Genomic DNA, 10,883 nt, shown 5'->3' on the forward strand with positions numbered 1-10,883 from the left:
GTTACTCATTAGGTACAGACATAAAAGGCATCTGTGGTCTTTGTTTACAGATTCATAAAACCAAAACCTGTGACATCTGATTACTTACCCCTTGATATACACGTATGCCCTTAAAAATTATGGCACTTCACTTTTAATTCACGATTGGAAAAACCCTGTCGAGATATGTCGAGGTCAATTAATGTTGACATGATGATAAAAATCATCATTACTTGCACTTCCTTATGACCATACTTATTTGTCACAGCTCTTGAAAGTTGATAGGTATATGACGCGAAATTTGCATGTGTCCACGTTTACTTTTCAAGCAAACCAAACATTCTGGAAACAATCACAAACAACTGCGTGATGCAAAAACAATTGTCAAAATTAATGGTCTACAGTGATTTATCGACCTTAAAACCCGTCAAAATCAATAATAACACATTGTGCACGTGGATGTTGCTACTACGTTGTGCACGTGCACAACATGCGTTGTGTTTAGTGGTGTGATGAAGTGAAATGGTGGTGCTCTCTTAATGTTTTTGTCTTCGAAGAGGTTTTTGACGCTTACATCCTATCCAAATTGAAAGTTCGGGACATTTATTTTGTTTTGAAGAGTATATTGAATTAACATAATGCATAGGTTGACGACATACCATTTCCGATCTTTAGAAACATTTATTTCAGGCAATAAAAGGGCCAGTACAGCTGCTTCATCACAAGACATTAAGCACGTTATCTGTTTACATGAACTTTTATGAGTGTTGACAGTTAGCTGGCCTAACTGAAGAAACCATCAGCTGTTATATTTATATCATGCGTACAGAAAACAATACCCTTAGGAATCACACACGATCTTTAGGCAATCAATTATCAGCACATCCAAGCTCAAATCAGTTTCCTGTAATATACTGTACAAAAACATAGCTTCACACAAACATGCAACCAACTGGACAAACATGATTACGTTCAAGAAAATGCACCTTTTTATATTGTTGATTTCACAGAAATCGAGCATCTACGTTGGACACTGTTATCCTTCAAAGACACCCATCATTGACTTTGGATGGAAGACTATTTAAAGAAAAATACTCTGGATGTCCAGCGGGGATATACCTGTAGTTGCTTTTTTAAATCATATCTATTGCTGTAAAAATACTCTACAATGAAAACAAAGCAACAATCCAACACACATGACCGCAAAAACAGAAACTAACTTCCCTCCTAAAATATGATAACAATACCAACAAAGCCTACAGACATGTAAATAACAACCAACCAACACGAACATACGTAAAACTATAACAAAAACAATACAAGACAACCCCACCCCTCACCCCCCGAAAACTTGGAATAAATTATTTACAGTGTACATACGTATATGAGCTTACATAGGTGAAACCAGCATTAACACTGATCAGAGCCTTTGCAATGAAATCAACCTTACCAAGTTACTTTCTAGATGAATAACAATATGACTTTACGTTCGGTGTGAACCTGTGTAAACGACCAAACAATAGACGGCGAGGATATAATCATGTATACATGTTGGGGAGAGGAAGTAAATGTTTGATGGCGTCGAAACAGGGGCGTAGCTACCAAAATGAAAAGCCCGGGCATACACATGACTGTTTCTAAAAAGATTAGGCAAGCTGTCAGTACTACCTTAACATAAAAGCTTTGCAACCCATCAGTCTTAAACGAAGCCTGGCTACGCGATAGTTACATATGACACAAACAGGACTTTGTTATTCAATGGTAGTGTATATGACCGAGAAAGTCTTTTTTCGACAATAGACAAAAGATCTTCGCCAAGTATATTTTGGTCAAGCCCAATTTATAAGTGAATATTTTCTTTTGCCACTCAGTTTCTATCAGAACTGGCATGTACCCCATCGACATTATGACGGATCTAAAGGGCATTGTTTCGTAAGCCGAACAACAAATGGCACAGAAACAAGAGTAATTATTTGTCTCCTTGTTCGAATATAAACATTCCTTCAAAATGGTAAGAGTTCTGCAAGAACGCAACTGAAACTCTTTGAAACGTGTGCCTACACATTGTCAGTCTGCGACACATTGCCGCCTAAATCAGCCATCACAACTGTCTGCTGCTCATCCATGGAGGTTCGGTCGTGACGTAGAATACGAGATGTCGAACCTTTGCAGGTGATAATGCGTCTTACAAATCTTTTATAGCGACTGTCAAGTATGAGGAATATCAGAGGGTTGATGGCAGAATTGGCAAACACAAGACAGAATCCAACGATTTTGAAATTATGCCAAAATTCGTTGAAAAGGCCAGGATCAAAATGGTACCATATTAGGAAGGTATGTCGAGGTAGCCAACAGAGGATGAACACCAAAACGAGGCAAAAGACAGTAATGGCAAATGATTTTCTTTTACGGTATTTTTTGTCCTCTTTTTCGTCATTTGGGAACTGAAAATTATCTCCCTTTAACGGTGTTGATGACGTAGGTTGGTTTGGGGCTGCTTTTGAGATTACATTAAAGAATATGAGAACATAGAAAGTAAGTATGACAGCGAGTGGAATAACAAACAACAAAACAAATCTCACTGCAGTATTGACCTTTGGGTACATTTGTCCCCACGAAGTGGTGTACGCGAGACAATAGCTAAGCTTGCGAGACGGGGACGATTCCACAACAGCAGAAATTAGGTCAGGAATGGAGATGTACAGCGACGTCATCCACACGAACGCCAGAATGACTGCAGGCGAGAAACGTCGCCTTGAAGACCGATGGCGCCCGGAAATGATGATGTACCTTTCAATGCTAAGAACTGTCAATGTCAACACAGATATTGCTGTGCCAAGTGTTTCGGCAAAGTGACTGATTTTACAAATGGCTTCACCATACGGCCACGACAGAAGGTAGTACCATGTCGCATTGAAAGGCAGTGACACTGATAAAATAACAAGGTCCCCAACTGCAAGGTTGATTACAAATATATTGTGAGGGGTTCCGAAGGTCTTATGTTTTATGAACGAACACAGGAGCAGAATGTTACCAAAGACACCGACGATAAAAATAAGAGTAAAGACAAGTGGAACTGCAACAGCCTCTGGTCGGAGTTCGTGATGATCCGAGTTGGAACAGTTCATGTTGCTAAGAGTCTTGTTGCAATCTTCACCTACGTCTTCATCCATCCCAGTGATCAGCCTTGTTAGCACACCCTGAAATATTGAACGGCATTACACCTTCACTGATCGATGAACAATACTATAAGGATAGAAGAGTTGAACAACTCTTGGTGTGCCTGACAATTTCAGATCCAGCCTTACTGATATTCTAACTTCAGTTACTGTATCATTAATATGGTCTTATATGTTAAATGAGTGGCAAATAAACAGCTTCGGACGTTTTGCCAAACATCAGCAATTGTCTTTCTGCGATATTGTACTCGCTCAGCTTAACCGAGCATTTCAATATCCACTTTGCTTTTGGAATTCGAGAAGATCCGTCTCTCTTCTCCCCCCACCCCTGTGTGTGTGTGTGTGTGTGTGTGTGTGTGTGAGGGAGAGAGAGAGAGAGAATGAGAGGCTTAGTGTTGAATGTGTACGTGTGTGTGAGTGTGTGTGTATGTGTATGTATGTGTGTACGTGTGTTTGTTTGTGTGTGTGTGTGTGTGTGAGAGAGAGATATATATATAGAGAGAGAGTTTAATGGTATACTTTCTTAGACATTTATACGATCGACAGCTGTTTACATTCCAGTAAACTTAAAGTTAGTAAAGTTTCAGAGTAATATGATCAGAACATCAGAGTATATATTAACTTTATTTTGTGCCTGCGAAAATAGATTATCGATTGCTATGTTTTATGACAAAGCACGCTCACATATCTTATATCTAAACCTACATCAGTTCTAAAACCTTTCTCTTCCTGTTACGGTGATGTTGGGTGGCTAAATGGTTCCGGCGTTTGTTCGTCGCGCTGAAGGACTAGGCTCGATTTCCGGTATGGGTGGACACAATGTGTCCTATCCAATGATGAATTATTGCCGAAATTCTCTGAGCCGCTGACTCGTGTAATGAAGCAGAAATCTAACACGAGTAACCGAATCGTTTTGGTATCGCGGCCAGTGAAACCTGAATGCAAGCAATGATGCAGAAAGCCTACTCACTCAGTGGAAGCGTGTTCATCATTTGTGTCTCTAACCGAAATGCTGACACAGAACACGACGGTTCGTCCACAAAGTGTACTTTTACTGAACCAGTATCTTGAATCTTTACATATGGGCATTCGATGAAGACGAAGCGCAAATTAGACAGTAAATCTACCATTACCAGATTTTAAAATAAAGCCCTCGCCACCCGACAGAAAGACAAAATATCGAGTTTATAACGAGAGTGAAGAGGGTGTCTCGGCGATTAGGGACACAACTCAAAACAATGCGATTTTCAGAGACCAGCCCGTCCGTGCCGCCTCCCCCTAATACAATAAAAGAAAAAAAAACGTAAAACGAAGCAAACCCAAAGAACACCCACAAATAAAAAGGCAAAACAAAAACCCCGAGACAATACAAATACACATACAAAAACAACAACAACAACAACAACAACAAAACAAAACAAAAAAAACCAAAACCTCATGCATATGAAATGAAAGCACTGTTGACCAGTTGCGCAAATTGTTGTATTTAACCGTCCCTTAACCCGACTGCAACCAAATGACTAAAGGTCTGTCATGATGAGCATCACGGATTTAAGCAATGCAACAGAAACATGGCAGAATTCGTTATCCCACAACACTCAACTTTAGCACATCTAAACAAAAAATCAGCTTTCATAGTTACTAGTTAAGTGTATTATGATAAGGCATAATGTATGCATGTACGTTCACATCCATTCCTTTCGTGAACACTATGTTTCATAACTATTTCATACTGATTCCAGAACATGTTACTGGGTAGTCGAAACAGTACAGTCGACTCTACTTCCGGCAGACGTTTCTTGATGTTTTGTTGCTTCCATAGATTTAACCATTGTATTGTTTTCTGTTCCGGCTGAATACAAGTACCCCCTAACTATAAAAATATATGTTTAAAGTATTCACGTATTGAATTCACAAAATACATACATGTCTGTTACTAATGCGTTAAGAAGGGGAGAGATAAAATGATAGATTGTTTAAACTTTTACTTCACATCAGAAGTCGTGTAACTGTAATCGCTTAAAAGGACGGAGTTGTAAAACTAAAAATGCAAGAAGTGAAGTTGTCAATGTTTTAGGAGGATGACTTGGGGAAGGATAACGATGCTTGACATCCGCAATTTCAAACTCACAGTATGTAACGCCTCATTTTGAACCGACTAAAACTTGCTCTGGCCGGAAGTTATGCTCGCTTAAAAATCAATCACTAAAGGCTTTTAAATTAAGGGAAGGTGAGCCCATTGTGAAAATATCCGAGTTACTGTATGGTGTGTTTGGAATATTTGTAAATCGAATGGAGGTATGTTCTGCAGTCGTTGGTTTTAAGCACATTGTTAAATGGGATTCTGTTTGCTGGGCATAAACTTCATGATATCGTGTGGGTATTGGTGGAATAGTGTCTGGTGTTATGGCGCTTTCACGGTTAGGAGTGTTCGGTTGTAGCGTCTGAGGTATGTATGTGGGACTGTGCTGTTAATTCATCTATCACAAAAAAGGAGAAGGATTGACCTGACGGAAAACGTCTCATTCTTACTTAATTTACCGGCAGAAAATATTCCCGATCCAAATGGGATCACATACAGAAGTCGATGGGATTTGTTACGTATCCTTTCATTCGTGTTTAAGACTTCAAGGAAATCCAGAATCTGAACAGTAAAACGCATCAGTTCTTGGTTCATGGCGACAAAAACCCAATTGCAGAAGACATGATGTAAAGTCACCTGCTATCAGTAACTCAGAACTATAATTGGATCAAAGGCAGGCTGTTTGATTGTAACTGATGCAAACAGATGGCTACTCAGCCACTCACGGGAAATGCTTTTCAAATTACTGTCAGATTATCTTAGGGTAGTTTTATGTGATTTCACATTTCGTCTTTAACACCACTGTCAAGATTGTAAGTAGGCTGTTTTGCAAGAGGCTAAGACGTTACTGAAGTCGACCAAAGACGTCTTTAGAGCTGAACTGCTCAAGGGGTGAGTATGAGGGTGGGGTGAAAAGGGGTGGTGAGGAAAAGACAGGTGCTGGACAGACGTGAGGTTCAGTATGAGTTTGATTGCGGAGGATGCGTGTGAGGGAGAGGGTTGGGGGATTGTGGTCAGGATGGGCATGTGGGGGCATAGTGTGTGTGTGTGTGTGTGTGTGTGTGTGTGTGTGTGTGTGTGTGTGTATGTGTGTGTAGACTCGGGTAGTATTTTGCATGTGAGGCTTACACACTGTGTGTATGTGTGTGTACACACAGATTTAATCTCCTGCTTGTGAGGCTTACGTAGTGTGTATATGTGTGTACAAAGATGTAATCTGATGCTTGTGCTGCTTACATAGTGCGCGCGTGTATGTATGTGTGTGTAGAGAGAGGTAGTCTCATGCTTGTGAAGCTTACATAGCGTGTGTATGTGTGTGTGTGAAGACAGAAGTAAATTTCTGCATCTCAAACTTGCATAGTGTGTGTGTTGACAGAGAAAGTCTCCTTGGTGTGAGGCTTATATAGTGTGTGTATGTGTGTGGTGATGTTGTCATCTGCATGATTCTTTCACAGTATCTGTGTGTGTGCCTATAGAGGTCGTCTCCTGCATAGTGTGTGTGCGTGCGTGCGTATGTGTATGTGTTTGTGTGTGTGTTTAGACAGAGGTAGACTCCTGCATCTGAGACTTGCATAGTGGGTGTGTTTCTGTTTCCAATTTTGCATTAGTATTCAGCCACACAAACTCCCTACAAACTCCATAAGACTGAAACATACAACTTTATTGATGACAACTTCTTTTATACTTGATTTCTGACTCACCAACTTCTGTAATGACGATCAAACAATTCTCCACAACACTCCATGACACGAGGATTGATTTTCAACTTTCATCTTTTCTTTTATGTCGGGTTATATACTACCATTTGCAACCTTTGGTGCCCACAATGCACACATTTGGGTGCACGCATGCATACTCTTTCTATACGAATAATATGAGCGTAGCGAACTTATGGTATGCGAGTCTAAAACGCACGTGAATTCTAATGTTGTACTGATGGTATGTTGGCCTAGAGTGTATGTGAAATGCAATGTACTGAAGGTATGCTGGTCTAGAGCGTATGTGAAAGGTAATGCTGTACTGAAGATATGCTGGTCTGGAGTGTATGTCAAAGGTTATGCTGCACTGATGGTATGATGCCCTGGAGGTTGTGTGAGGGTAATCATTTACCGGTGGTTTGCTGGTATAGAGCGTATGTGAAAGATTAGGTTGCACTGAAGGTATGCGAGTCTAAAACACGGTTGTCTGGAACGTATATGAAAGATGTTGTTGTCCTGAAGTTATGCTGGTCTATAATGTATGAGAAAGGTAGTGTTGTATTGATGCTACGCTGGTCTTGAACGTATGTCAACGGTAATGGTATACTGAAGGTATGCTGGTCTAGAGTGTATGCAAAAGGTAATGTTGCACTGAAGGTATTGGTAATGCTGTACGGAAGGTATGCTGGCCTTGAACGTACATGAAATATAATGTTGTACTGAATGCATGCTGGTGTGGCGGTGTGTGGGAGGTAGTGTTGCACTGATGATAATCTAGTCTTGAGAGTATGTAAAAGGTAACGTTGTACTGAAGGTATTCGAATCTGCAACGCATGTGAAACGTAATGTTGTTGTGAAGACATGCTTGTCTCGAACGTATGTCAAAGGTCATGTTGTACTGATGGTATGCTGGTCTTGAACGTATGTAAAACTTAATGTTGTACTGAAGGCATGCTGGTCTAGAGCGAATGTGAAAGGTAATGTTGCATCGAAAGTATGCTTGTCTGGAATGTGTATGAAAGGTAATGCTGTACTGGCGGTATGCTGCTCTTTTTCCCTTAGCAAACATTTATAATGACTGAGTGATTGTTACATACTTTTCCTTGGAAAGAACACCCGGTATCATCGCTATTATCAGTGATAATTTCCGCAGCTATTTTGCCCTACTTTACACGAAATGGAAATAGGTTCAGATAATGGTCAAGACTGGATAACTATTCTTTTGTGTTAACGCTATTTATGTAAGAAATAACAAAAAACCGGGATTAGATAGCTGATTAGGTTTCTCTATGGAAGCTTGTCTCGTGACTAACTCACACAAACATAGGTCTTTGACTTTGATCTTTTTGCAAATTTCTGTCTGTCGATCAAAACTTCTGGTCGTATTGATTTCAACCAATAACATATTTCAATGTCTACAAACCCTCAAAGGCTAAAATTTCTAAATCTAGGAACGTTTGCTTCATTATGAGTCGGATACACTAACAGACATGTCCTAACAGATAAAGATAAACTTTTTCATCGGGAAATTACTTCTGGCATTGTGATAAGTATCTTGTATGTTTCTAAAGTAGATGTCGGACTTGGACAACCTGTTTTCAGAGCAAAGTGACAGTAAAAGAAACAATCAAATACGCAATAATTTCGGACTGGCTGAAGCGTCATCTTCTTTTGTGATGACTGACTAATCCATGTCATAGCTACCATGAGCATTTTGAGATCTGCCAACAAAAAGTAAACGACCATTTCATAAACTAGAAACAGGTTAATAACGTATTATAACGCTTTCAGTTCAACTTTGGAGACCTTACGCCAGGTTGGAAACACTTTGTGACAAGGGATTGAGTATTTGCTCAACTTTCATTTTCAAAAAGGCTAAAGTAAGACCTTGTCAGCTTCTTAATTCCAGAAAGTAGGACACTGAATGATTAGATGAAAAATAGACTTACCTCTAAACCTAGACTTCATTGTTACATGCAGAAAGAGCACATTTGTCATATGCGGGGAATAGCCACAATGTCTGCCTTCAAATAAGGAACGTTGTCGGCAACTCAATTTGATAAAAGCAAATTTGCTTCACAAAGTTCCTGACAAAATAGCTGATGTCGTTTCCCAACTTTGCTAAAATCTGAGGGATACAGTTTCGTCCCGTCCCAGTGTCCAAAATAGTACTATTCTTAGTGCTATATAGTGCACAACTGAATAAACACCAACAAAAACAAGTACCATCAAACAAAAAAAATATCACAACCTACATCAACACCTAAAAGATTCACCTCGACCCCTATTACAAATATATATAAAATCCAGAAAAATGTCATACCTACAGTCAGTGCAACTGAAACAATGGAAGCGATAGAATATTAGCTGTATAAAATGGAACCTTGTTATTTTATAGATTATGATGTCAGCATCCCTATATATTTTTAAGTGTGAATATTAGAAAATTCCCCAACCCACCCCAGGTTTCAGCGATTTTCCGCACGGGTGGTATCTCAGATTCATCTAAAGAAAATCATGGTTAGCTGTGATGATGTGTGGCAGTAAACTTGTTTCTAGCTATACATCTTTATATGCACATACTCTGTGTCAAACATTGATCAATACATCCAGATTATTATTTTCCTGTCTATGTATTTATGAACAATCAATGATTCAGTCTAGTATCTACCATATGAATCGTCCAATTCAATTACATGCATATTTCAGGTGACTGCATCATGAATTTATCCTGACTGTGCTGCTACTTCATAGTGAAAGTTATTGTCTTTACACATATAAAAGCGTCAGTACCTTGATATTTTCATGTGTGATCCTCAGTCTAGGAACACAGACATAGCAGTGTTAACCGTAAATGTAAAATTCAACAATAGTTAATACAGACAAATATGTATGGTACTCTTGAGAAAGGAAAATAAAAATGATGAATAGTGTCATAAATGTCGAATATGAGACATTTATATGTAGATATGTTGCAGGCATATTTTGCGAAAACTCATAAAACTAAAATAAAAGAAACATTTCTAATTTGCGCGGTTTGAACGCACTATGTACACGTGACTACGAATACAATTGTCATGCAAGTGCCACAACCACGCACTGTCTTCTACAAGAGTGAGCGAACATTGCTTAGCGCCGCATTAGCATTATGCTCAATTTGATTTGTTGAAAACAGATGATAAAACTTTGTTGTATGATAGATGGAATCAATACACATTATACAGTCTTAATGATATTCGGTGACACATGGAAGTATATTTTTTTCAGACAACCTCGAACCATTAATAGTATGAGATAGCGTCGTACTCTAAAGAAGTACCACTTTTGGGCATGATCATTTCAATCAATGACCAATTGATTTGACCTTTTTGTTTGTTTCAGGTTAAACTCATTTCAGACAATATTTCAAATTCCCAAAGGAAAACTAACCACACACAAGAAGTTCGAAAAGAAAACGAATTCACGAATTCGCATATCATATAAAATATACAATTGCTTCAACGTCTTTCAAAAATAAATCTCAAATATAGATCAGACAGTTTCATTTACAGGTACTTGCATTCCACATTAGTCTGTATATAGAAGGTTACTCACCCGATGTACAGCTCCGACATAGGTGTTTTAAATGACGAGGGCGTTCTGATGCGGATTCACCAAGTGATGGGCTTCAGAGGTTTTCCCTTCGGAAACATACACGCTGTCCTAAATACCCTTACTTTTTATACACAAACAACTAAGCTGGTTTAGATGGAAGGCTCACGTAGCTGCCACAGGGCGGTGCAGATAGTGCCGTCGACGTGCTTCTCGCGAGAACGCCAGCGGTATGGGGTCACCCACAGCCTTACAGCGTACGGCAGTCCGTTGCCGCTGCAATTCTGCCTTAACTATTGATGGCAAAAACAATTGTCACAGATACAATTGGGTTAGTTCCAAACAACGGGTAAT

General features: G+C 39.3%; 1 protein-coding gene across 1 annotated transcript; it reads right to left on the bottom strand.

Annotated features, from left to right (window-relative positions):
• Positions 1-1,365: 1,365 nt before the first annotated feature.
• LOC137287135 (neuropeptide CCHamide-1 receptor-like) lies at positions 1,366-10,617 on the bottom strand. The gene is made up of 2 exons (XM_067819293.1): positions 10,533-10,617; positions 1,366-3,179 (listed from the first exon to the last, which is right to left on the bottom strand). Exon 2 carries the CDS (start codon positions 3,150-3,152, stop codon positions 2,037-2,039), a length of 1,116 nt encoding a protein of 371 aa, XP_067675394.1. The 5' UTR covers positions 3,153-3,179; positions 10,533-10,617; the 3' UTR covers positions 1,366-2,036.
• Between the last annotated feature and the right edge of the window lie 266 nt (positions 10,618-10,883).

This window comes from Haliotis asinina, chromosome 6, assembly GCF_037392515.1.
Source record: "Haliotis asinina isolate JCU_RB_2024 chromosome 6, JCU_Hal_asi_v2, whole genome shotgun sequence".
Classification (NCBI taxonomy): Eukaryota; Metazoa; Mollusca; class Gastropoda; order Lepetellida; family Haliotidae; genus Haliotis; species Haliotis asinina.

Excerpts from the sequence above, each read along its gene's own strand:
- LOC137287135 (XM_067819293.1), bottom strand. The coding sequence starts at position 3,152 with ATGGATGAAGACGTAGGTGAAGATTGCAACAAGACTCTTAGCAACATG.